This window comes from Chrysemys picta, chromosome 5 (genome assembly GCF_011386835.1).
Source record: "Chrysemys picta bellii isolate R12L10 chromosome 5, ASM1138683v2, whole genome shotgun sequence".
Classification (NCBI taxonomy): Eukaryota; Metazoa; Chordata; order Testudines; family Emydidae; genus Chrysemys; species Chrysemys picta.
Window position 1 is genome coordinate 141467402 of NC_088795.1, and position 23145 is coordinate 141490546.

Here is a 23145-nt window from a genome sequence, read left to right on the forward strand (position 1 = left end):
CTTGACCAAGAAGTTGCCATCCTTCTCCTGGGTGACCATGACCACGGAGTCATGGAGCTTCTCGTCGAAGTGCACGTGGGAGTGTGCTCCTTCCTCAGGCTGGCTGGCGGCGAAGCGGACACCACCCACTTTAGGCTTTGTGCCTGCAAGGGGAGAAGACCCAAGCATGATTTAGCTCCCCTCAGGGCTTCCACAATCCCCAGCCCACGAAGCAGAGGAAACACTGAGGCACATCTCAAGGCGATGGCCTGGCCCGAGTGCTCCTTCAGCATTTGGCTCCCTTACCCCAAATCTCAGATGGGGAGCGTAATGGGGTCTTGCAGCAGGATGTAGGGGCATGACTCAGCACTGATTTACTAGGAGAATTACACCGTGACCCTGCAAGTCCCAGCAGAATCGATGCATAGGGCAAGTCCTAGCGAAGCACTTGCACCAAGCTGGGTCCCTAAAATTAGACATTTAAAAAGAAAAGGCCCGATTTTTCTTCCTGGTGCTGCGCGCCTGCAACTCCCCTCAGCTTCAGCAGGAATTGGGGGTGCTCAGCATCTCTGAATCACCATAAATTGGTGCCTAGATTTAGGTGCCCTCCCCGCCCCCATGACCAGAAATAGATTCTTGATATGCCACCCAGGTTTTCCATTGCTCCCGTCACTCCGAATTAGAACCCCAGCCCCCGAGCCCATTCTAAGCAATCTCTCTCCTTCCCAGGTACATGAACTAGGCACAACACTACGTCCCACTCTCCTACTCACTGCTTAACTGAGCTGTGCAGACTCAGCTCTTAATCTTTCCTTGCGGGTCCCTCTAGCACCCGGATCATTTTTTCTTCTTCTCTGAACTTCCTCCACTTTTCCCACCGCTTCCTGGAGGTGCCCAGCAGCAGAGGGGGGTCTCACCACAGGCCTAGAAAGAGGGACTCTCCCCAGCCCCCAATTCCTTCCCGGTTCCTCGGCATGCAGCCTCTGCAGATACAGCCCAGCAGAACTGCAGTGGCTTGGCTATGGGCGGAGACAGTCACTGGTTTGTCCGAGACCCAACTCCTCAGTTCAGGGCGCTTTGCACCCAGCTCAAAGGAGATTGCCCAGTATCCACAAATTGCCGGCAGTACAAGGCTGCATCCGTACCAGTGCAAGTGGGAGGGGAGAGATAGCTCAGTGGTTTGAGCATTGGCCCGCTAAACCCAGGGTTGTGAATTCAACCCTTGAGGGGGCCATTTAGGGATCTGGGGCAAAAAAATTGGTCCTGCAAGTGAAGGCAGGGGGCTGGACTTGATGACCTTTCAAGGTCCCTTCCAGTTCTAGGAGATAGGTATATCTCCATATATTATTATTTATTGTATTAGTAGTATAATCCCACTGCATTGCTTCCCACCCCACAGATCAGGTCCAGAGAACACAATGTTCAAAGTGCTGATGCCCTGTTTTATACCAGCACCGGAACTGGGGGAGCTGAGCCGGGCTGGTTAGTGCCACATGGGAAGCCAAGTCATCAACAGGCCCATCCAATTTTGTTGCCTGATGTGATGGAACCACTCCTTAGTTACCCCAGAGGAAGTGGTTAAACCACCACCACCTGGAGTCTTTACGTAGAGATGGGCCGTCGCTCCAGAAGGTATTTTCTAGCTAAGCCACAAGTTACTGGGCTCTGTAATGTTCACTTAGTTCTATTCTAGCAGCGCCTCGGGGACCCCAGTCAAAGATCAGGGCTTCTCTGTGCTATACGGGAAAGTAGCAGAGACCATCCCTGTCCCCAGAAGCTTACAACGGAGCTATCCCAGGAGGGGATGTTAAGGAAACGGACAAGTAGTAGCAAAGAACAGTTCCCTCCACTGCCCAAATCCGTGGGGGGAGGTTCTCTCGCCTGTGCCATGCAGGTCAGACGAGATGGTCAGAACGGTCCCGTCTAACCTTAAAATCCACGCGTCTTCATCACTCTCGCTCAAAAACCAAAACAGGCAGGAAGGCTCAAGTCGGACCATCGTGAAAGGAAACTGTGAAACTTGCAAAAGAGCCTTAAATCACAGCCCTTTTCCCTGGAAACCTGCGTTCCTCAAAGGACATTGGCCGTTATTGTTCTCCTGCTACAAAGGGAGTAACAAAGCCTTTGAAAGGCAGAGAACCCACACAGGTCTGTCAAGGGTATTAGCGCTAATCCATCAGCGCTTTGCTCTGCAGGCTGCTTTTGCCAAAGCCGGCTTTTGCCAAATGAAACAGTCTCCCCACAAAGCCCATACTCGCAATTAAGCCCAGCTGTGTAATCGCCAGTTGTAAAAAGAAGCGTTTGTTTCGTTATTAAAACATCACGCCGAGCCATTTACTGCAAAAGGACACGCGGTCCTAGGACTGAATCTCCCGCTGGGGGCAGTCAGGGCAGCTCTTCTGGGTTCAATAGAGCAGCCTGGATTTACATCGGCTGGGGATCCCGGCACGGCAGGACACCAGCGCCGATCCGAATGACGCAAACAAAAAAATCAGGCCTCTGCTCCGACAAAGAGGGAGTGCTCTGATGCACAGGAAGGAAGCCTCTTACGGGGAAGGAACCCGGATCCTCCACCCTGCCCCACCCCCCAGCCTTCTCTGCCATCTTCTCATCAGGATGACTTCCTGGGACTCCACCCTACCTGGTGGGATTGTCACCATTGTTGCTGCTGTCCTTCCAGCACGCCCACTGCGGCTCCAGGGACAGACTGCTCCAGCTCTGCCCACTCCCAGTGCCAACAGGGGCTAACACACCTGCCTTTCCCGTTCCTCCACTCAGAGCATCCCCATGGCACAAGCCGTTACTTCACCTATCACAGTCCAAATCAGACTGTGCAGAACAGGCATCAGAAGCCAAGTACCAGACATTAACGGCCGTACGCTACGCAGGCACGAGCCTGACGCAGGGAGCACATGGCAACCGGAACTAAGACGGATACTGACCAATGCAAGATCCGCTGCCAACGAATGATACACGGCCTCATCAGTGACGAAGCCCACGCCCTGCATCACCAAGCCCTGACGGCCGGCCGCCCTAGCCCTGTGCTTGCCCAGCTCGGCCCCCCAGGATACTCGGTACATCGCAGCTCCAGACAGGACAAGCGGCACTGCATTACTCTCCTCTGCAAACATCCATTCCAAAAAGAGGTGGCTGGGGTAAGACAAAGTCATTCGAATTCATTCCTCTGACAGCAGAAACCAGGGCCAAAGCTAACAGATTTTATGCTCATTTACAGACCCCAAGCTAACGAGCTCACGAAGGAGCCTTCTCGGAGATGGCTAGGAAATACCCAGACCAGCCATCCTGGGAGATTTCAACATTCAGGTCAACGAGGCTGCAGATGCAAAAGCCCCAGATCTCCTCCCCTCGCTGCCCTCCCTCGGACGTTCACAGGTGGCCCCTGGTCCAGCCCACCCAGCCTGTCATGCCCAGGCCTTGCTCTTCAGTTCTGCTATCAATATCAAGGAGATCGCAATCCAGCCACTGCCCTGAGCAGACCAGCCCCTCACTAAGGCCTGGTCTACACAACAGGCAGCTAATGTTGACCTAATGCTGTCAGCGTCTGCACTACGATGGTACTCCCGCCAATGAAAGCCGTAGTGCTTAGACTGACGTAGTTAGGGTGACACAGTGCCCGTGTAGACAGACACTACATTACTTACATGGCCTGTTGTCTGTCAGCCCTGCACTGGGCTGACAGCTGGAGCCCCCTATCCCCGGCGCTGACAGCCCAAGCTGTAAGCCCAACAGAGGCTCAATTTCACAGCAGGGACACTCCCAGCAGTGAAATTGACATTCTTGTCAGTTATTATTTCACATTTCAGCCCCGGCTTTGGCTGTTGCTCCGGGTGCGGGGGACTCCAGCTGTGACCCACGGACGGCTGTCACTCCGCCCACACTCCAGCTGTCAGTGCCCCACAATGCCCCACTTCCATCGGTGCAAGCGCTCCTGGTGAGGACATGCACCACCGGCAGAAGGAGGGCAGTGTGGACACCAACAGCCGATTTAATTGTTGTGGCAGCAGTAGGTCGACCTAACTTACGTCTACCCAATTCTGTAGTGTAGACAAGCCCTACAGCAGTGGGCCAGAGCTCCCCCAGCTCCCAGGCAATGATAGCCCCGCGTCTCTGATTCGACCACACAGACCCCACCAAATCCCAAAGCCACAGCAAAGCAGCGTTCCCCCCCAAAGGACAAGAAGTTGAGGACTTGGTGAACCAAAGACCCCAGCAGCCCCTCCCTCCCCATCGCCAGCGGCTCCCGACTCCTGGTGCCAGATGAAGAAAGGGGCTGGAAACTCGAGCGCCGATGGCAGAAAACAAAGGCTGCTAAACACAGGATGAACCTAACGGATCCCACCAAGCCTACGCTGAGGCTGGATTACAGGCCAAGAGAACCTGCCTAGCAGCCTCCACTGACGCAGACGTGTCCCGCCCCGAGGAACAAGTCAGGGTGGTGAACCCTTCGCCAATCCTGCGCGTCTCCAGCCTGCACCAGAACAGAGCACCAAGCGCTGCGCAGAGCGATCAGGCGACCGTGCTGAAACAATCACACGTTCGGGAAGGCCTGTCCGACAGCCTGCATCCACCCCCTACCAGCCCCCTGCAGTCCCAGCGCTCGGCCCACTCACTCCTTTACAATGTCCAGAACGTCCTGAGGACACTCGACCCAAGAGCTGTGACTCCAGCCCTGCCCCTCCCGGCTGGTGGGAGTCAGGAGCCTTGGAGGCCACTCCTGGCTGGACCAGCCCACACCTGGCTCAGGGCAGGAATCGTCCCTTCCTCCTCCAAACACGCAATAGCCTGACCAACCCTGAAGAAACCCACCCTGGGCACATCGTCTCTAGCCAACAGCCACCTGCTGTTGAAGCTCCATTCCTGAGCAAACTCACAGAGAGGCAGCCATAGGCCGTCTACAAGCCCATCTAAGTGACACCACTAGCCTAGACCTGGCACAAACTGGATTCAGGCCAGGACATGGGACTGGAACCACGTTAGTGGTTCTGACGATGATCTGTCAGTGGACAGAGGGCAGGCATCCATTTCCATCCCCCTGGGCCCCTCTGCAGCATTCGACACCGTCACCCATGGGATACTGCTGTGGTGGCAGGGCCCAGGGTAAGGCACTGAATGGTTTGAGTCGTTCCTGAGGAGAGATGGGAATCTGCACTTCCATCGATGGACCCCTCCTCTGGGGAGTCGCACAGGGATCAATTCTCTCTCTGGTCCTATTCAACATCGATGTGCAGCCAGGAGGTGAACGGGTCAGACGACACGGAGTCAGTGCCAGCAATATGCAGAGGAGACACAGCTCCACCTCTCCTTCACCACACATGGCCACCAGCCCGGCCCAGTGCCTGGAGGAGATCAGCTGGGTGAAGCTGAACCTAAGCCAGATAGAGGTGAAGGTACTTTGAAAGTACTTTGAGGCGTCTGTTGCCACAGCACAGTCTCCTTTGGTGGAAAGTTCACATCCACAATTGGCAGAGGTGAAAGTAAGCCAGTCCGGCCCGGTGTATCGGTAAGGAAGTGCTGACCGTACCGGTAGGGCCACTGCTTGGGGGGGGGCGGGGAGAAGGGGCAGTTGCCCCATGGCCCAGCGATTTAAAGGGCCCGCAGCTCCGGCCGCTGCCGCTGTAGAGGTGGCGATTTAAAGGGCCCGCGGCTCCCGTTTGCTGCTGCCGCCACCGCGCCTGCAGTCGGAGCCCTGGGCCCTTTAAATCGCCACCACTACAGTGGCCGGAGCTGCGCCAGAACCCCGGAGTAGCAGCGGTGGGGCCCGGGAACGCCGGCTGCTACCAGGAGCCCGGGGCCCTTTAAATCGCCGCCGGAACCCCAGTGTAGCAGTGGGTCAGGCAGCACTAAAGGGCTGGCTGGGGGATTTTGGCCCCAGCCCCACCCCTTCTGGGGGCCCAGAGCCGCCCCCCCACCTTGCCCAGGACCCCAGCCACCCTGCGTAACAGTAAGTCATTTAAGTTACTCAGTCCTGACAAATGGTCAATTCAGTGCATAGTCTAGGAGTACTCTTGGATTCCCTGCTGACGCTGAGCTCTCACATAAAAAGATGGATGCTGCTAACATCACTGGTTGCTAGGAAACTCCATCCCATTGTGGAGGACAAAGACCTGGCCTCAGTTAGTCACACCTTTGTCACCTCCCAGATGGACTCTCCAGCAATGCAATATTGTGACCCCAAGAGCCCCTTAATGCCCAATGGCAAAGGTTTCACTACCATGTAACAGCTACGCCCATCACACCTGACAAACTCACTACATCTACCACACTGCTATCATGACACTTATCTGTGGATGCCGTGTGAGATATCAAATGAAAGCTGGTGACACACCGGTGATTAATATCACTGTGAACTCTGTGTATTAACATTAGAAGGTATTATGGATACTTACTGATGCTTTACAGTCTGTTAATCAAAGGGATGATCAGGTTTTCTTCCAAACAAGACAGAGGATCATTATCTCCCTGCGCCTAATGTAAATTGAGCATGGTGATGTCAGAAACAATGGTCGGTTCATTTGCATCAGAGGTAAACAGGAGGCGCAAACAACCCCGAGGATGTGAAATCAGCATGGGAGACACAGGATTGAGAACAAAGACAAAAACAATAAGACGACTTGTTGGCTATCCAGCACCGAGGGAACAAAGGGGTCAGCGCTCTGGACCTCTATGAATGGTGGCTCCTCGGCCATGTGTGCTGGTGATGCTAAGAAGTGGCTGTCGGTGAGAAAACTGCCTTCGACAAGGATTGTAACCTGTTCCGTTTTAGTCACTAGAAAGCGTATTACACTTTCGTTTCATTGTGTGTTTCTATTCTCTCAGCTTGGCATCAGTCAGATCTCTCTGTTCTTTATTCACAAACTCATTTTTGTTTTATTCTCATTTCACCTCCGTGCTGACCTATCGAGTGAGGTGGGCATCTCAGCTGAGCCGGTGGGCTGGTGTGGAATCGGTCTCTGGAAACAGCGCCCTTGATTTCCGCGGGCAGCCAGCGACAGGAGCTGCGGGTTGCACTGAGATGTTTCTGGAGAATTTGGGCACTGACGTACACCAGGGTTATCCTGCAAGGCCGAGTCCGGACTGGCAGAGTCCGAAGGGTTTGTTTGGCTGGCTAACAGACTGGAGGGCGGGCAGTTGTCACACAGTTTAGCACCAACCAATTCCTCTTTGGCTAAGGCAGAGGGGTAACCGGGGTGACTTACAGAGATCGCTAGACATGAACCCTGCAGCACTTTGGAAAGTCCACCTCATACAGAACACTAGCAGCACAGCTCCCTGGGCACGCCTGTCTGCCGCTCCCTACCCTGGCTGCCCACAGAAAACCGAGTCACGCCAAGGCACTCCACTGCCTGGGGATCTAAAACAGCCTCAAGCCCCAGGATGAAGATCACGGTCGACGCCTTCGCTCCTCTAGCCCCATGGCAATGTCCACAATAAGGGGAAAGCTCGTCTGTGGAGGAGATGGAACTTACTCAGGGCTGGTCCGAGCCTGTGAAATGAACGAAGGACCGTCGCACGCCCACCTCCCGCTCCACATGCCAGGCACTCTCTCCCGCCCTGCCGTCTCTTCCATCCACACAGAGCAATGTGGACGTTTACACATCAAAACAAGACCCTAGCAAAACAAAACACTGCCCAGCACACACAATTCTCCCCCTGGGGGCCAGGATAAGAGAGAGAGAACGAGCCACATGTAACTAATGTTAGTCTCTGGGTTTAACCTATTCAAATGCTCTGGTGACGAGGACGGTATCAGAGCCCTTGTGGAACAGATGCTCTCTAAAGATAGCTCACTCGTGACTTTTAACAAACAGGAAAGCAGCAGTGAATTAATGTGGAAACCTGAGCCCACACTTCCTGCCTTCCCCTCCCCCTGTCATTACCAGGGCTGGGCTTCTGTTTTCGAACCCAAACCTCTGCCCACTGCCCTTTCGCTCGCTGGGGCCCTGCTCTGCATTACTGGCTTCCCACCTGCCACCTCTCCTCCAGCCACAAATCCGGGCAGCACCGGACGGGATTTTGAGGCGGCGCTATTAAAGCAAAGGACTTCCAGGCCCCTGGAACAAAGGAGAACAAACTGCGCATTCCTCACCTTTTTGGCTTCTTTCTGATGGGTTAGATGCACTACTACATGACCTCTCAAGGTCCCCCCAAGCCCAACCCTTCGATGATTCTGTCCCCACTCCCTTCTCAATTTGCCCACATGTCTTTCCACATGACATGGGAATTTCGCCCTTCACATTCTGCCCAGGAAAGCCCAACTCAGCAGCAGCTCTGACCTGAATATAGGGCCCCAGACACCAGCAGCACAGAGTCCAAACGTGTCTAGCATCTGCAAAGCCTTTTACAACAGACCATCGCTCCGACGCATGGCCTTGCTAAACAGACATCTAGCCGGGCGCAGTCTCAAACAACCCACAAGATGACAGAGCGTGATAACTCTGAACTGCACATTCTTGAGTTCTGTTCTTTTAAGAGGCAGCAATGAAAACTACTCAACCTCCCCAATGTCCCAAACACAACGACGGCCGCCAAGATATTGTAAAATCAAAGTGGTTTAAAACTTTGTGGGTCAGATCGTCAGCTACCTCAGCCAAGGACGCGTGTGTTTAAAGAGCTTCATATAAATACAATATTTCGTCACTTCCTACTTTCTGTTGAGTGAGGACCATAGGCACTGATTTCAAATTTACCCATCCACCCGAGGCCCCGCCCCCACTCCGCCCCTTTCCTCGAGGCTCCGCCCTCGCTCTGACCCCTCCCACCCACCACTCACTGCTCTCCGTCCTCCCCCAAGCCCCTCCCTGAGACACCAAACAGTTGTTTGGCAGCAGCAGCTGGTAAGCACCCATTCATTTTCTCTGTGGGTACCCCAGCCTGGAACACCCACAGAGTCGGCGCCTGTGGGGAGGATCCTCATGCACTCTGCCCAAAATACGCTTAAACCCAGTTTTGAGGGGATGTGGTAAGAGGAGTTACAGGTAAGGAAGAGGCAAAAGACCAAGCCCCAGATCCTGAAAGGTATTTAGGTGCCTAACTCACACCGGGAGATGGGTGCCTAAATACCTTTGAGGATTTGGGCCCCCGTGTTACTCCCACTGCAGCAGCCCCTTAGGGCCCATAGTCAGAGACCAGGGCCCAGGCAGGCCACTTGTGTGGTATTAAACCAGACAGCCCTGCTTTTCTAAGGTTTGCTCCCACCCAGGACTGACACAAACCCGGACACGGCTTTGTCCGGCATCAGACTGGGAAGCCCTTTTGAAGAGTGCGCAAGGTTATTTCCAGCCACTCAGCCACGCCCGCCCATGTCAGCCAATCATAGCAGGCAATAGCCTGGATTGATGGTGTGACGTTATTGACATAAACTGTGACCGTATAGATCATTGTGGCAACCACTGTTATATATTTGCAGCAAATATTGTACAAAGGTTGTCGTGTGAGGTGTCTATGAAGAGGTTATGATTTGCTGGTTATAATTATGCTAGCTGTATGTGTGTATCATTTTTGTATTTGAAGTTAAGAATATGGGCTACGTACTTGTATCTCAAATGTATTTGATTCCAAGTAGCCTCAGTGAAGCATTTGGTCAGCTTCTTGAGAAAGGACTATTCTCAGTAAGTGCCCAATCAAGAAACACTTAAATGATAATGAACTTTGGGAGATGCCAATTCACATCTGAACTTTCCTGGGAATGTTCAAACTAACATGTAAACAATGGCGTCGGCCTGCAAACTGAGTCATGCATGGACATGTGACTTGCCCATGTGACTCCAGACTCCATCTTGCTGTTGTGATTTTCCACAGTAAGAACAAAAGGGGCCCTTCCATGGGCAGAGAATATAAAAGGCCCTGAAAACTCCTCCATTTTGTCTTCAATCCTGCTTCTGACCTCTGGAGGAACTTTGCTAGAAACTGAAGCTCTGAACAACGGACTGAATGACCCATCCCAGCTGTGGATGTTCCAGAGTCTTGATTTGAACCTGCAGTTTATTCCATCGCTGCTGCAAGCCTGAACCAAGAACTTTGCCATTACTGTATGGAATTGATTCCATTTAACCAATTCTAGCTCTCATCTATATTTCTTTCTTTTTATGAATAAACCTTTAGATTTTAGATTCTAAAGGACTGGCAACAGCGTGATTTGTGGGTAAGATCTGACTTGTGTACTGACCTGGGTCTGGGGCTTGGTCCTTTGGGATCAGGAGAACCTTTTTTTTTTTTTTTTTTTTTTTACTGGAGTATTGGTTTTCATAACCATTTGTCCCCATGACGAGTGGCACTGGTGGTGATACTGGGAAACTGGAGTGTCTAAGGGAATTGCTTGTGTTACCTGTGGTTAGCCAGTGGGGTGAGACCAAAGTCCTCTCTGTCTGGCTGGTTTGGTGCCTTAGAAGTGGAGAAACCCCAGCCTGGGGCTGTAACTGCCCTGCTTGAAGCAATTTGTCCTGAATTGATCCTCTCCGAAGCATCCCACCCAGGGCAGCATCGTCACAGTGGCGTAGTCGTGCTAGGATCCACATCACCAGGTCAACTGAGCTTTGGCTCAGAACCCCACGCTATCCACATTTGAATTTTGGGATTGAGAGTTTTGCTGGTTAAAGATCAGTGACCATAAGCCAAAAAGCATCAGCAGAAGCAATGAAACTGCAAGCCTTGAGTTTGAGACAGCCTGCAGTTCGAACATGAACAGAAACGGGCAGAAATTCAAATGAGAGACAGGCAAGCCTTGGCCAGCTGGAGAACGCAGCTAAGGAAAGGAATGCTGAATTAGAAAAAGAAGCTGTTAACAGAGAGGAAAGGGCTCAGAGGGATCTTATGGACGGCTGGCTGCTGAGGAGAGGGAAGGGCTTGTAGGGGCGTATGGAGCGGCTGGCTGCTGAGGAGAGGGTTGCCAGACTTAGGCTCCAAGTCAAAAAAAGCAAGGGAAGAACAGCTAAAATTGTATCCTTGTGGAAGTCCAGTTTATAACTGTGTTGCTCTGTTGTCTTACTATGAGCCGTTTTCTGTGTTTAATCCATTGTGCTATAACCTAGGGGGGAATAGCGGTTTGTCTGTGAATGAAGTGTCTGAATGTCGGTCTAATGCCTCAGACGTGAATCTGGAATTAAATCAAGCACAGAAAGATCTCATTGGTCAGGAAAATGTTTCTCAGAAGCAAATGAAAGTGGATGGTCAGGTTAAAGCCCGAGCTGAGGAAGGCAAGGAAAGTTTAGATGAGCTTAGGCAGCCTTGTGAGCTGATGGCTTTGTCTAGTCAGCAGTTTGGGAAGGCAGGGAGAGTGGAAGATGAGTGTCCCTATACCTTACCTGTTACCTGTGTGGAGATCTGTAACGGTGAAGGAAATGTGCCTGTGTCCCTCAGGGGTATTGACTTGCCTATGGAGGGAGCTACCCCAGCCTCCAAGCAGTTGTCTGTGAAGAGCCCTGTGTGCTGGGACAAGGGAAATAAAATCCCAAGTTGTGTGTCTGGTAAAGGAGAAGATGTCTCCAGTTCTGTCTCTATGGAGCAGACAGAAGGTGCCTTTCAGCCTGTGAGGGTTAAGGGTAGTGCAGCTGTCTCAGAGTTGGTTCTGAATTCAACTAAAGCCCAGAAGGGAATGGTCCTGAGTTTGTGTCTGCTGGGGAGAATGGCACTGTAACTAGGTTGCATCCAGTTAGTGTCTTAGCAAAATCCCAGAGACCAGACAAATCTGGTGCTTGTATTTTGCCTGTTGCTAGTGTGTGGCGGGAAAAGGATGTAGCAACTCTGTCTGATCAGGGTGATATCCTAGCCAGGGTGCAAGGAGAGCAGAAAGGTAATTTAATTGTGTTACCCACTGACGGTGTGGAAACTTGTAGCAAGAAGGAAAAGATTCCTGAACTTGTGTGGCAAAGGGAAGGAGAATGTTTCTAACCTTTTAACTATGAAATCTAGCAGTTTGCCTGAAAGGAGATTGTGTAGGAATCCGCCTGATGGGCCAAAGGTGATCCTGAATGTAAGGGAGACCCAGCAAGAGTCTGTTGTTGCTCAGGAAAGCGTTCCCTTGGAGCAAGCCCTAGGTGAAGAGGGTAAGGGCAGAATTTCTGTGAGGGGTGAATTGTTGTTTAAAGAAGCTCCTAGAGAAAGGAATCCTCATGGTAATCTGTGCAAGCAGCTAGCTACAACTGAAGGGTATGGAAGTAATTCTTTTTCTTTTTAAATAGGGAGCTATACCTATCTCCTAGAACTGGAAGGGACCTTGAAAGGTCATCAAGTCCAGTCCCCTGCCTTCACAGCAGGACCAAGTACTGTCCCTGACAGATTTTTACCCCAGTTCCCTAAATGGCCCCCTCAAGGATTGAATTCACAACCCTCAGTTTACCAGGCCAATGCTCAAACCACTGAGCTATCCCTCCCCCCTTGACTTAATCAAGAAAGTTTCAGCTCCTAACAGCCAGAAATTTTCTGTTGTGAATGGATCCACTGACTTTCCTTTTGAAAGATCCAGTGTGGATTGCTTAGAAAAGGTCTCAGATGAAAGTCAAGGAATTTGAACAGCCCTATAACCAAGTGGCTGTGTTTGGCCAGCTTGTTGGGAAGACAATGGTGTTGGAACAGGAATGTCTCCATGCTAATTCTGTGAGTGAGCAGTCTGTGCTTCAGGGTCTGAGGACAGATTTGGTTACTGGTGTTTCAGAACAGAACAGTTTTATGGCTAAATGCTTAAGGATGCAGGGGAGAACAAGCAAACTCTCACCCTCAGACTCTTTGGGTTTGTGTGGTATCTCTTTAAGAGAGTCCAGCCTTGGAATTGGTAGCAGTTAAGGATCTGAAAACTGGTGAACAGGCTTCTGTCTGTGTTGATGCAAATTACCTGGCTGATAGGCAGAAGAAAGGTTTCAGAGTAGCAGCCGTGTTAGTCTGTATCCGAACAGGAGTACTTGTGGCACCTTAGAAACTAACAAATATATATGCTCAAATAAATTTGTTAGTCTCTAAGGTGCCACAAGTACTCCTGTTCTTTTTTTAGGGAGAAGAAAGACTTGCTAATAGCTCTTAGCAAAGAGCTACCCACCCAATCAGCCAGTGAATTCTGTTAAGCAAGAGAAATCAGGGTTTGATCCTACAGGACAAGGAGAAAAAAAAGAACTTAATTTTGCAAAGGGAAGTCACAGAGTAACCCTAAAAGGCCCAAACTCCAATGGCATCAAGCCAAAGGTATGGCATAACAAAAACGAGTGTAGATGGACACTTGCAATGGATTTGTTGCTATTGCTAATGGTAATTTTGGTAACTAATGTGTTATTACCAAAAACTGTAAAAATATACTATGTGCCTAATCTTTTGGAAAATCCCTTAATCATGCTAAGAGTGATACATAAGAACACACTTTATGTTAAAAGGCCTTGTAATACGGATGGTTCACAGTTAGGGTATGTACAAAAACAACAAGGAGTCTGGTGGCACCTTAAAGACTAACAGATTTATTTGGGCATAAGCTTTTGGGGGTAAAAACCTCACTTCTTCAGATGCAACTGAAGTAGTGTAACTTCTTCCGTTAGGGTATGTCTACACTACCCGCCGGATCGGCAGGTAGTGATCGATCTATCTGGGATCAATGTATCATGTCTCGTCTAGATGCAATAAATCGATCCCCGTCGACTCCGGAACTCCACCAGGGCGAGAGGTGGAAGCGGAGTCGACGGGGGAGCAGCGGCCGTCAATCCCGCACCGCGAGGATGCAAAGTAAGTCAATCTACGTTGATCTAAGATATGTCAACTTCAGCTACGCTATTCTCGTAGCTGAAGTTGCGTATCTTAGATCAATCCCCCCCCAGTGCAGACCAGGTCAAAGTGCCTGTAAACCATCTTGGAACTTTTCACAGGAAAAAAGACATTCCAAGCCTAAAGTGCTGTATAAAAGGGGAAAACAGAGACACACTAGCGTATTGCTTTCACGGCTAAATGTCAAGATTCCTGTACTATGGATAACATTAATATCTACATTGTCTTGATATTAATTGGATTCCAAACGTTTGCCAGAGATTGGATGGATAAAGCTATGTCCTTTAGCTCTTGGCAAGATCACATGAGGCATACAGGAACCGTGTTCCAAGAGCAGATCCAATCCACTATTGTTCTAACCAAGTTTTACCTTAAGTTTGTAAAAAGATTCAATCGTGTTATTGAACACGACTTGAATAAACCATTTCTGTTATACACCAATACTAGCTGTAGTAAGACAGACCCAAGGATGGGGAGCCCTTGGGATGCAGTCAGTGATGTTTGTGTCATCCCTTCCTGCATGAATTTTGCATTGGGGGTGTGACATTATTGACCTAAACTGTGACTGTATAGATCATTGTTGCAACCACTGTTACATATTTGCAGCAAATATTGTACAAAGGTTGTCGTGTGAGGTGTCTATGAAGAGGTTATGATTTGCTGGTTATAATTATGCTAGCTGTATGTGTGCATCATTTTTGTATTTGAAGTTAAGAATATGGGCTATGTACTTGGAATCAAATACATCTGAGATACAAGTAGCCTCAGTAAAGCATTTGGTCATCTTCTTGAGAAAGGACTAGTCTCAGTAAGTGCCCAATAAAGAAACACTTAAGTGACAATGAACTTTGGGAGACACCAATCCACATCTGAGCTTTCCTGGGAACGTTCAAACTAACATGTAAGCAATGGCGTCAGCCTGCAAACTGAGTCATGCATGGACACGTGACTTGCCCATGTGACTCCAGACTCCTTACTGCGGAAAATCACAGCAGCAAGATGAACAAAGGGGTGTCCTTCCACGGGCAGAGAATATTAAAGGCCGTGAAAACGCCTCCATTTTGTCTTCAATCCTGCTTCTTACTTCTGGGGGAACCTTGCTAGACACTGAAGCTCTGAACAAAGGACTGAATGACCCATCCCAGCTGGGGATTCATAGATTCATAGATTATAGGACTGGAAGGGACCTCGAGAGGTCATCGAGTCCAGACCCCTGCCCGCATGGCAGGACCAAATACTGTCTAGACCATCCCTGACAGACATTTATCTAACCTACTCTTAAATATCTCCAGAGATGGAGATTCCACAACCTCCCTAGGCAATTTATTCCAGTGTTTAACCACCCTGACAGTTAGGAGTACTCCAGAGACTTGATTTGAACCTGCAGTTTATTCCATCACTGCTACAAGCCTGAACCAAGAACTTTGCTATTACTGTATGTAATTCTATTTAACCAATTCTAGCTCTCATCTATATTTCTTTTTTTATGAATAAACCATTAGATTTTAGATTCTAAAGGATTGGCAACAGCGTGATTTGTGGGTAAGATCTGACTTGTGTATTGACCTGGGTCTGGGGCTTGGTCCTTTGGGATCTGGAGAACTTTTTTTCTTTTACTGGGGTATTAGTTTTCATAAGCATTTATCCCCATAACGAGTGGCACTGGTGGTGATACTGGGGAAACTGGAGTGTCTAAGGGAATTGCTTGTATAACTTATGGTTAGCCACTGGGGTAAAACCAAAGTCCTCTCTGACTGGCTGGTTTGGTGCCTTAGAAGTGGAGAAACCCCAGCCTTGGGCCGTAACTGCCCTGCTCTAAGCAATTTGTCCTGAATTGACACTCTTAAAAGTGTCTCACCAAGGGCAGCATCGTTACAGATGGGTAACAGCACAGAAGCTGGCCACAGAGAACACTGGAGGCGATGTCTGGGCCAATGGGCTCTTCCAAACAGCTGGGTGGAGAAGGAACACTGACCAATGGAAATACCTAGGGGGTGGTGCTTTGCAGGAGCCCTGGCCAATGGGTGTGAGGTGATGCAGAATTTGGGAGTACGCCCAATAGGGTGTTTTGGGGCAATACCCAAAAGCGGCAGCAGCCAACGAGCAACAAGCTTTGTAGCGAGCGGCCAGGCCTGCAATGCAGGGAGCAGTTGGCTGGAGGCAGAAGGAGACATGGAGCAAGGATAGGAAGGCGGGTAAGGGGTGTGCTCTTAAAAGCGGTGTCCTCTGTGTGGCATGACCTCGCACTCACCGTGCGTCCAAGGTCACGCCGGCAGGGGCAGGCTCACACCGTTCCCGGCAGGACCGGAACGTCCAGCATTCTGCGACTGCGTGAGCGGCCACCCTATCAGGACCTCCTGGTACACACGTGCTCTAAGCCTCCGTGCCCCAGAGAGCTCGCATCTACGATTGAGCTGCAAAGCAGCAGCTGAACAGACAAACGGGACGGCGGCGGAAGGACAAGGGGAGAATGGAGAGAGGGGCGCCTGTCTTGTCACGGCGGTCTCAGCGGGCATAGTGCACGGACCAAGGAGTAGAGAAGAAAACGTGCAAGTTGTATCGACGTAGATTCACCTCTCAATTTAGCCCTCAGTCTCTGCAGAAAGCTAAGGGATAAACTTAGACGTGCTGGTGGGGGGCAAGGACAATCTGTAGGGTTTATTAAACAAAGGAAGGTTATTGAGAAGTTTGGGTTCTAGCCATTTGGACTCACAAGGGGGCTGGCAAATTAGCTTGGCCCTGAGGCTCCTGAGGGACATACGGTGGCGGGGGGGCTCAAGGAAGCCTGGGGTTTGCTGGAGCTAGACCCGAGTTTTAACCACATGCAGCAGACGCTCCCGGGTTCCATTCTCGAGGATCTTGGAGCACCCTGCCTTTGGTTTGATGCCAGGCTCCCCAAACCGGTTTCTCCACAGAGAAAGGGTGGGTAAGCATCAGACAGACTGCGCTCACTCCTAACGCTGCTCCATCTGCCGCGTCACCTTACTAGAGAACTAGGACAGCACATGGGGCTGCCTTCAACTGTCTCCCTGCACCAGCAGCCTTGCAATTCCGCAGCGTCACCCGGAAGCTCCCCGACCGCTGGGCTCCATCAGCTGCCACAACGCTCGATCCAGGAAGAGCCGCTTGGCTCGTCTTCCAGCATCTCAAGTCTTCGAGGAGATGGCAACGTATTTGAACCACCTCCAGATCCCATCAGTTCCACGGTCACTCACGTGTCCTGAGGTTTCACCAGTGACACTTTATCCTCCAGCTAATGGGCCAACTCACTACTGGGACTGGAAGTCCTTCACATTCCTTCTCGCACCTGCCTGTGGATCATGCCCCTGTGACACTGACAGGCCCATGCGTGAAAGAGGTTTGACGACAGACAGAGCCCAGGCTCGCAGGGCTTGCAAAGGGCCCAAAGCCACAGATTTTGCTATGGAAAAATCCTATTGCCCAGGCCCCCGGAGCAAGAAGTGCCGTGCTCAGAGTAAAAATCATGCCCAGGGCTACAGATACCGCATGTGCCTAAAGCAACTGCATGACAGCTCATTATGTTTATTAGGGTTGTGCCTGAAGGCCATCCAGGAACGGACAGTCGCTGGAGTCCTCAGGTTCTCCAGAGAGCACGGACAGGCTTCTGAGCTGCTACAACAGAAGGCAGGCCTGCAAGCTTTGCCTCCGGGAATTAAGGGCACGCAGTGTGGGCCACCTACTGCAGCACTTCTGCGTGCTGGGGACTCCCTGCCTTCAATGGGAAGTCTGTGTCCAGGACTGGGCCCTTAGCAAATACTGGGCCCTTGACTGCTTCTGGTTTTGCAGAAACAGCCTCCCAGTCTGTAGCGCAGCTGATGTCGGCACGGCTGGCTGCCTGGTGTGAAGGTGTAAAGTGGCATCAACGGTGCCTAGCAAAGGCTGTCCACACGCAGATACACTCTGTATAAAGTCAGAAGTTCTGCCCTTGCCTGGAGTTTGTAAAGTCAGACCCCTGCCTAACCCTCCTCCTTCCCAGCCGGGGCTCCCCAAGCGCTCCTACCTTCAGGCTAGTCAGCCCCAGCCCCTAGCATCCTCCCTGCCGGACCATTCCCACCTCCCTGGAAGAAATTAGACCAGCCACCCCGCCTTGGTGCCGACCCCGGACAAGTGGGGTTTCATTCACAGCCTGACCCAGTGCGATGCTGCTTTGGATTTCAGAGGTGGACACCCACATACGTAACTTATCCAGCACCATCATTTCACCACGTTGACCACTCAGTCCTCTTCCTCCTGCCTGCTGCACCATCTTTCCCCGTTTCAACGCTGGGGGCGGATCGAGAACATTAGCAGGATACAGTCCCAGGAGGATTCTGTTTGCACCTGGACCCACATGGCACCTAGCTTTACGGGGGCCTCGTCTCTCAGGCCACTGGGGCACGTACAAGATAAACCTTATGGGAAGACAGCACACGGATTACGCCAAACAGCCGGCTCCCATGGGCTTGCAAGCATGTGAGACCAGCTGATTAGACACGTGTTCCTAGGCCATCGGAACATAGCACTCCCCGGATCAGCTCAGAACAGGGGGCCCTTCCAGCCAAGCATCTTCGTCTGGCACGGGAGCCAGATGCTTTGACTGAAGTCACAAAGGACCGTGCGGCTGACCGGGTTCCTGGGGAGTTCTTCTCGGAATTCTTTCTGCCTGTTCACATCCTGCTTGCCAAGATGCGTGGCCCGGGGGGGGGAGGCCCCGTGAAAGGGGCTGAGCTGCAGGGCTCTGTCCTCCTTTGTGAGCTGCGTTCCTGGAGAAGGGAATGCTTGGCCGGCTGCGGTTTCTAACCCTTCCACGCCCAGATTTGGCGGGGGGTTGGGGGGGGTTGCTGGTGCGATTATTTGGCTGAGAGCTGCCCAGCCCCACCCCGACGCTGTTACATTTGGTGACCGCTCTAAAATGCTGAACCATGCAGCTGATTATGAGCAGCTAGCAGCATTCCTCCACAGCCCTCTGTCCGCAAAGCCAACTGCTCTGCCTGGCGAGTTCTTCCTCTCTCCCAAAATGATCCTCTACAGCACCATCTACAGAGCAGAGGGTCCGCGCTGCAGTGCCAGCTCCTCTCCTACCGTGAGTCGCAGGGCACGAAACACACCTGGGCTATGGGAAACGCCTCCTCTGCCCCCGGAGCAAAGAGAGGCAGGGCACACCACACTGTGACGGCCAATCACGCTCCTCGCCCCAGGAACGAGGCGATGCCCTGGTGCACAAAGACGATAGGATGGAGGGGGGGAGAGACACTGGTTAAAACCTCTCTCCGGGAACGGAGCCCTAGTATCCAAGCCTGGGGCAAGATGCAGAGGGGGGTCCCCGAGATGGCAGCAATCCCCGGGTTCCTGCTCCACAAGGGATGGTGGCAGTGGTTACGTACAGCAGAAGATCTAGTACTCATGACCTCCTCTAGTCCAGCACTCCCGGCGCACAGACCCCCCTCGAGGCAGAGAGAAACCCTCCACTTCCACCAGGTCTGGGGCTCTGCGTAGGGTCGAGTGGCAGGTTTGTGCCCCCGCCCCAGCACCATACAGCAGCCATCCCAAAAGCTCCCAGAGACGCCAGAGCAGATTGTTACATTCTTAAAGAAAACCTTCGAAGCACAAGGTCTTTCAACTACCAAAATGTGAGAATAATTAACCCAGCATTGTTCCTCCAAAATCACTTGGCAAAGAAACTGCTTCTATTTGCATTCAAAATAAAGGCTTCCAGATGCACAAGTCTGCACCCAGCATCGGGTGCCCCTCCCTCCACTGCAGGATTCCTACAGCACTTGAGAATTAATGGAATTAGTACTCCAGCCCTTGAAACGGGCCCCCCCAGCCTTCCCAGGGCTGAGGGGAACAGACACCCGTTGCCTCTGCTCCCTGGCTGCTTTGCGAGCACCAAACAAGGATGCTGAAGCCAAAGGATGGGGCGGGGGTGGAGGGGGCCCACCAGACACTGCTCAACTGGCAGATCGTGAGAACGAAAGGGAAAGGGGGAGAGGTGGCAGGTCTGACTCTCTCGTCCACTTACACCCATCGTTGTAGGATCTGAGCCTCAGTCCCTAATGGATTTATCCTCACAACCTCCCTGTGAGGCAGGCCTATTATCCCCATTGTACAGATGGGAAACTGAAGCAGAGAAACACTGGGGCAAGCCTAAGGTCACACAGGAAGTCTGTAGTGCAGCAAGGATTTGAACCCAGGTCCTAGGCTAATGCCCTCTCCACTAGGCCATCCATCCCAGCCCCTCTGCAGTCCTTCATTCCAAGACCCAGCCGCAGAGGGGCAGAGAGAGGGGGGCTGAGAGCGGGCGGTCAGTGGCAGCGCTGATTGGAAACACAAAGCCAACCCACGATCACTGGGCTCCAGAAGCTGCTTCTAGACACTTGGCTGTAGCGGACGTCCCCAGAGACGGCCCTGGAGCCCGCGTACGGATGCCACGCTCCCAAGGAGATGTGTTGGCTGTGGAGGAACTGATGCGTCTGCTACAGCCCCTCAACAGATTCAAGCTGTGGTGGGCTGGGATGGATCTATCCAGGGACTCTCACAGCCTCCCATCACCTTTCCTTTTTGTGGGCTCTCCCCAGAAGTTACCCACGCCACCTCGTGCTGCAAACTCAGCAGGTCTCGGCAGCTAAGCAGGCGGGGTCAGGGCTAGTGGATATTAGATGGGCGACTGCCTAGGAAAACCCACAGTGCAGCAGTGGGTATCTGTTATGAGGCGTTCCGAGACAGCATAACCAGTGCCCCAGCGCGGTGCCAGGGAATCCTGGGGGGACAGTCTTCCAGAGGAAATGTAGACCAGAGGCCCAGACCGTTTGTGGTTCTTAAAACCCCCCGGCACTTTCACAACAGCAAGGTGTTTTTAGTCGCAGTGACTAGATTCACTGTACAGCTTCAACTACAGCTAGTCCTCTCTTTGTCCTGCAGGCTGGGTGCTGTTAAACACCTCCGGAGTCCAGCACCCGAGGTGACTGCATTTCAGTGGCGGGAAGTGATCCCAGAAGGTAAAGTGCTTTGGGATCTTTCGAGATAAAAGGAGGAATCAAACTCAGAGATAATATTTACATTAGGTGGCAGGGACCTTGCTCTCAATGTCCAGAAAGCACCAGGCATGCTGGTAGTGCTACACTAGAACAAACCCAGCAGTCAGACTGCAAGGAAGGGTTCCCTATTGCATAAGGCTCTGGGCTGGGACTCCGGAGACCTGGTCCTGTTCCTGGTTCTGCCAGACTTTCTGGGTGACCTTGAGCAGGTCACTTCAGCTCTGATCTCAATGCTGCCTCTGCCAGAGGAGGATGCGGCTTTTCCCATCGTCTGCGTTGCCTATTGAGACAGCTCTGGCCCGAGGGAGTTCACACTCGTACTGTGTGTGTGCAGCAGTGCCTAGTGCAACAGGGCCCCAATCACAGCAGCGTCCTCCTGGCATGACGGCAATACAGACAGCACTTGGCTGCCAAGTTCCAGCTCCTCGCAAAGCCATTAGGCTACACTGAGGAACTTGAAATAAAAATCAGCTTGCGTAGCCACAACAGCAGCCCGGCCAGGTGTGAGCGCCAGGGCACGCCTGACCTGCATGCAAAGGGACTAGAGGCGGGGACCTCGCAATGCAGGAACGTGAGTCAGCAAGAAAGCTGCTCACTCGGGATTAGAGAGATTATCTAGCGGTGCGTTTCTCTCACATCCCTTTGGGTGGGCTGGGGGGGAAGGCGTCTTACTCTAGGATCTGCCATGGAAGGGGAGAAGTTGGCCAACACCATGAGCGATTTCACCTACCCTGGCCCCAGCAGGGTCACCGTAGTCAATCACCAGAGGGCCCAGCCTAGTGACCAGTGCCCTGAGGGATAGCCCAGTGGTTTGAGCATTGGCCTACTAAACCTAGGGTTGTGAGTTCAATCCTTAAGGGGGCCATTTAGGGAACTGGGGTAAAAATCTGTCAGATTGGTCCTGCTTTGAGCAGGGGGTTGGACTAGATACCTCCTGAGGTCCCTTCCAACCCTGAGATTCTATGACCAGTGCCTTGCACAGCCACGCCCAGGTCCTAGGTTCAGGGCAGAGGCTGCCCCCGGCCTGGCTGAGCGGGGCTGAAATGCAGCGCAAGGGAACCCCAGATGGTTCCTCTGCCCTGGAAACGGGGTGGCGGGACAGGGTGTTGTGAGAGGGACAGCAAGCAGCAGAACAAACAGGGGGCTAGTAACTACCAGCCCGTCATCTCCGGGGGGGCAGGGAACCCCCCGAGCTCCCTGCAGCTCATTCGGACACGAGGCTGCATTGGCACCTCTCCCCATCCACAAGCCCCCACTAGGTGTCGGGGACGAGACCCACCCAGCCACGGCGAGTCAGGGCACATGAGCACAGGCTCAGTGCTTCCCTAGTGACACAGCCCCCTAGATTCCACACGTCCCACTGGGAGGCGACTGCTGGCCCAGGAGAGCGGCACAGCGGGATCCAGCTATGATCCCCACGGCCTGCAGAGTGCCAGCTCGGCAGAGCACCAACAGAGGGGCTGCCATGGGGCAAAGGTGGGACCCTGCCCCCCATTTAAACGCACCTCTCCCAGCGGAGCAGGATGGCAGTGCTTGGATGTTCATAGTTACCAGCGGTGGAAGGTGCAGGTTTGTCCTTCAGCCTAGGAAGCCTTGTGGGTCTCAACATTCAGTGGCCACAGCAGACTAAGAGAGTCTCCTCTATCTCGCCCCTCACAAAGCCTCAAGTGCCGTGGCGCTAACAAGGGCAGCTGCAGACTGAGCAGCCAGCCCAAGGAGGAGGGCAGGGGCTCAGGCATCCCAACCCCATAACCACAGCAAGGAGGGCGAGCCCACAGCACTGGCCCCAGGATCCCCCGCTTGGCTGCCGATCAGCAGCTTACGGAGAGCGGAACCGGAGCCAGCTGCACTGGCAGATTTTCAGCGCAGGAGGGAAGAGCTCCCGTGTTCCTGGGTAAAATCCCTTCGGGGGAAACAAGCAGCCCCCAGCAGCCAATAGAGGTATTTGATAGCGTCCAAGTTCACTCCCAGACTGAGAGGAGAGAAACGCAGTGCTGGGCACTTTAAAAATAAAACAAGCAAGGAGACACACAGACAGCCTCTTCTCTCTTTGTCAGTCCTGAGACATGGTGCCCCCAGGGCACATAGCACCAGTTTCCTTCCCAAGCACGAACAAAATCAAACTGACTGTGAATTGCACTGACCGGACTCGGCACTGAGCAGGGCACAGGAAAGCCATTAGCAGACAGCTGGGATCATGGACTGAAAATACACCAGCCGGCAGCCAAACCCCACCGGCAATGAGAAAAGGCAGCCTGTCTCTCCCCCATCACACACCTCTCACCTATTGACCCAGCCCCTCTCCCTGACTAAGGGAGGCATTGCCGGTACCCTGGCAAGCCCCTGGACTGCATCTGGCTAAGTACCGCAG

General features: G+C 52.4%; 1 protein-coding gene across 3 annotated transcripts in view; it reads right to left on the reverse strand.

The window, feature by feature from the left end:
* The window catches only part of ADISSP (adipose secreted signaling protein), a 165108-nt gene that overhangs the window by 100431 nt on the left and 41532 nt on the right, over positions 1–23145 (reverse strand). For 2 of the 3 annotated variants that reach the window (XM_065597386.1, XM_065597385.1), the window contains one exon: positions 1–143. In XM_065597386.1, coding sequence (XP_065453458.1) covers positions 1–143 — 143 coding nt within the window. Of the gene's footprint in view, positions 144–22325; positions 22750–23145 lie in introns of those variants that run through there. The other variant, XM_065597384.1, reaches the window with a different exon arrangement.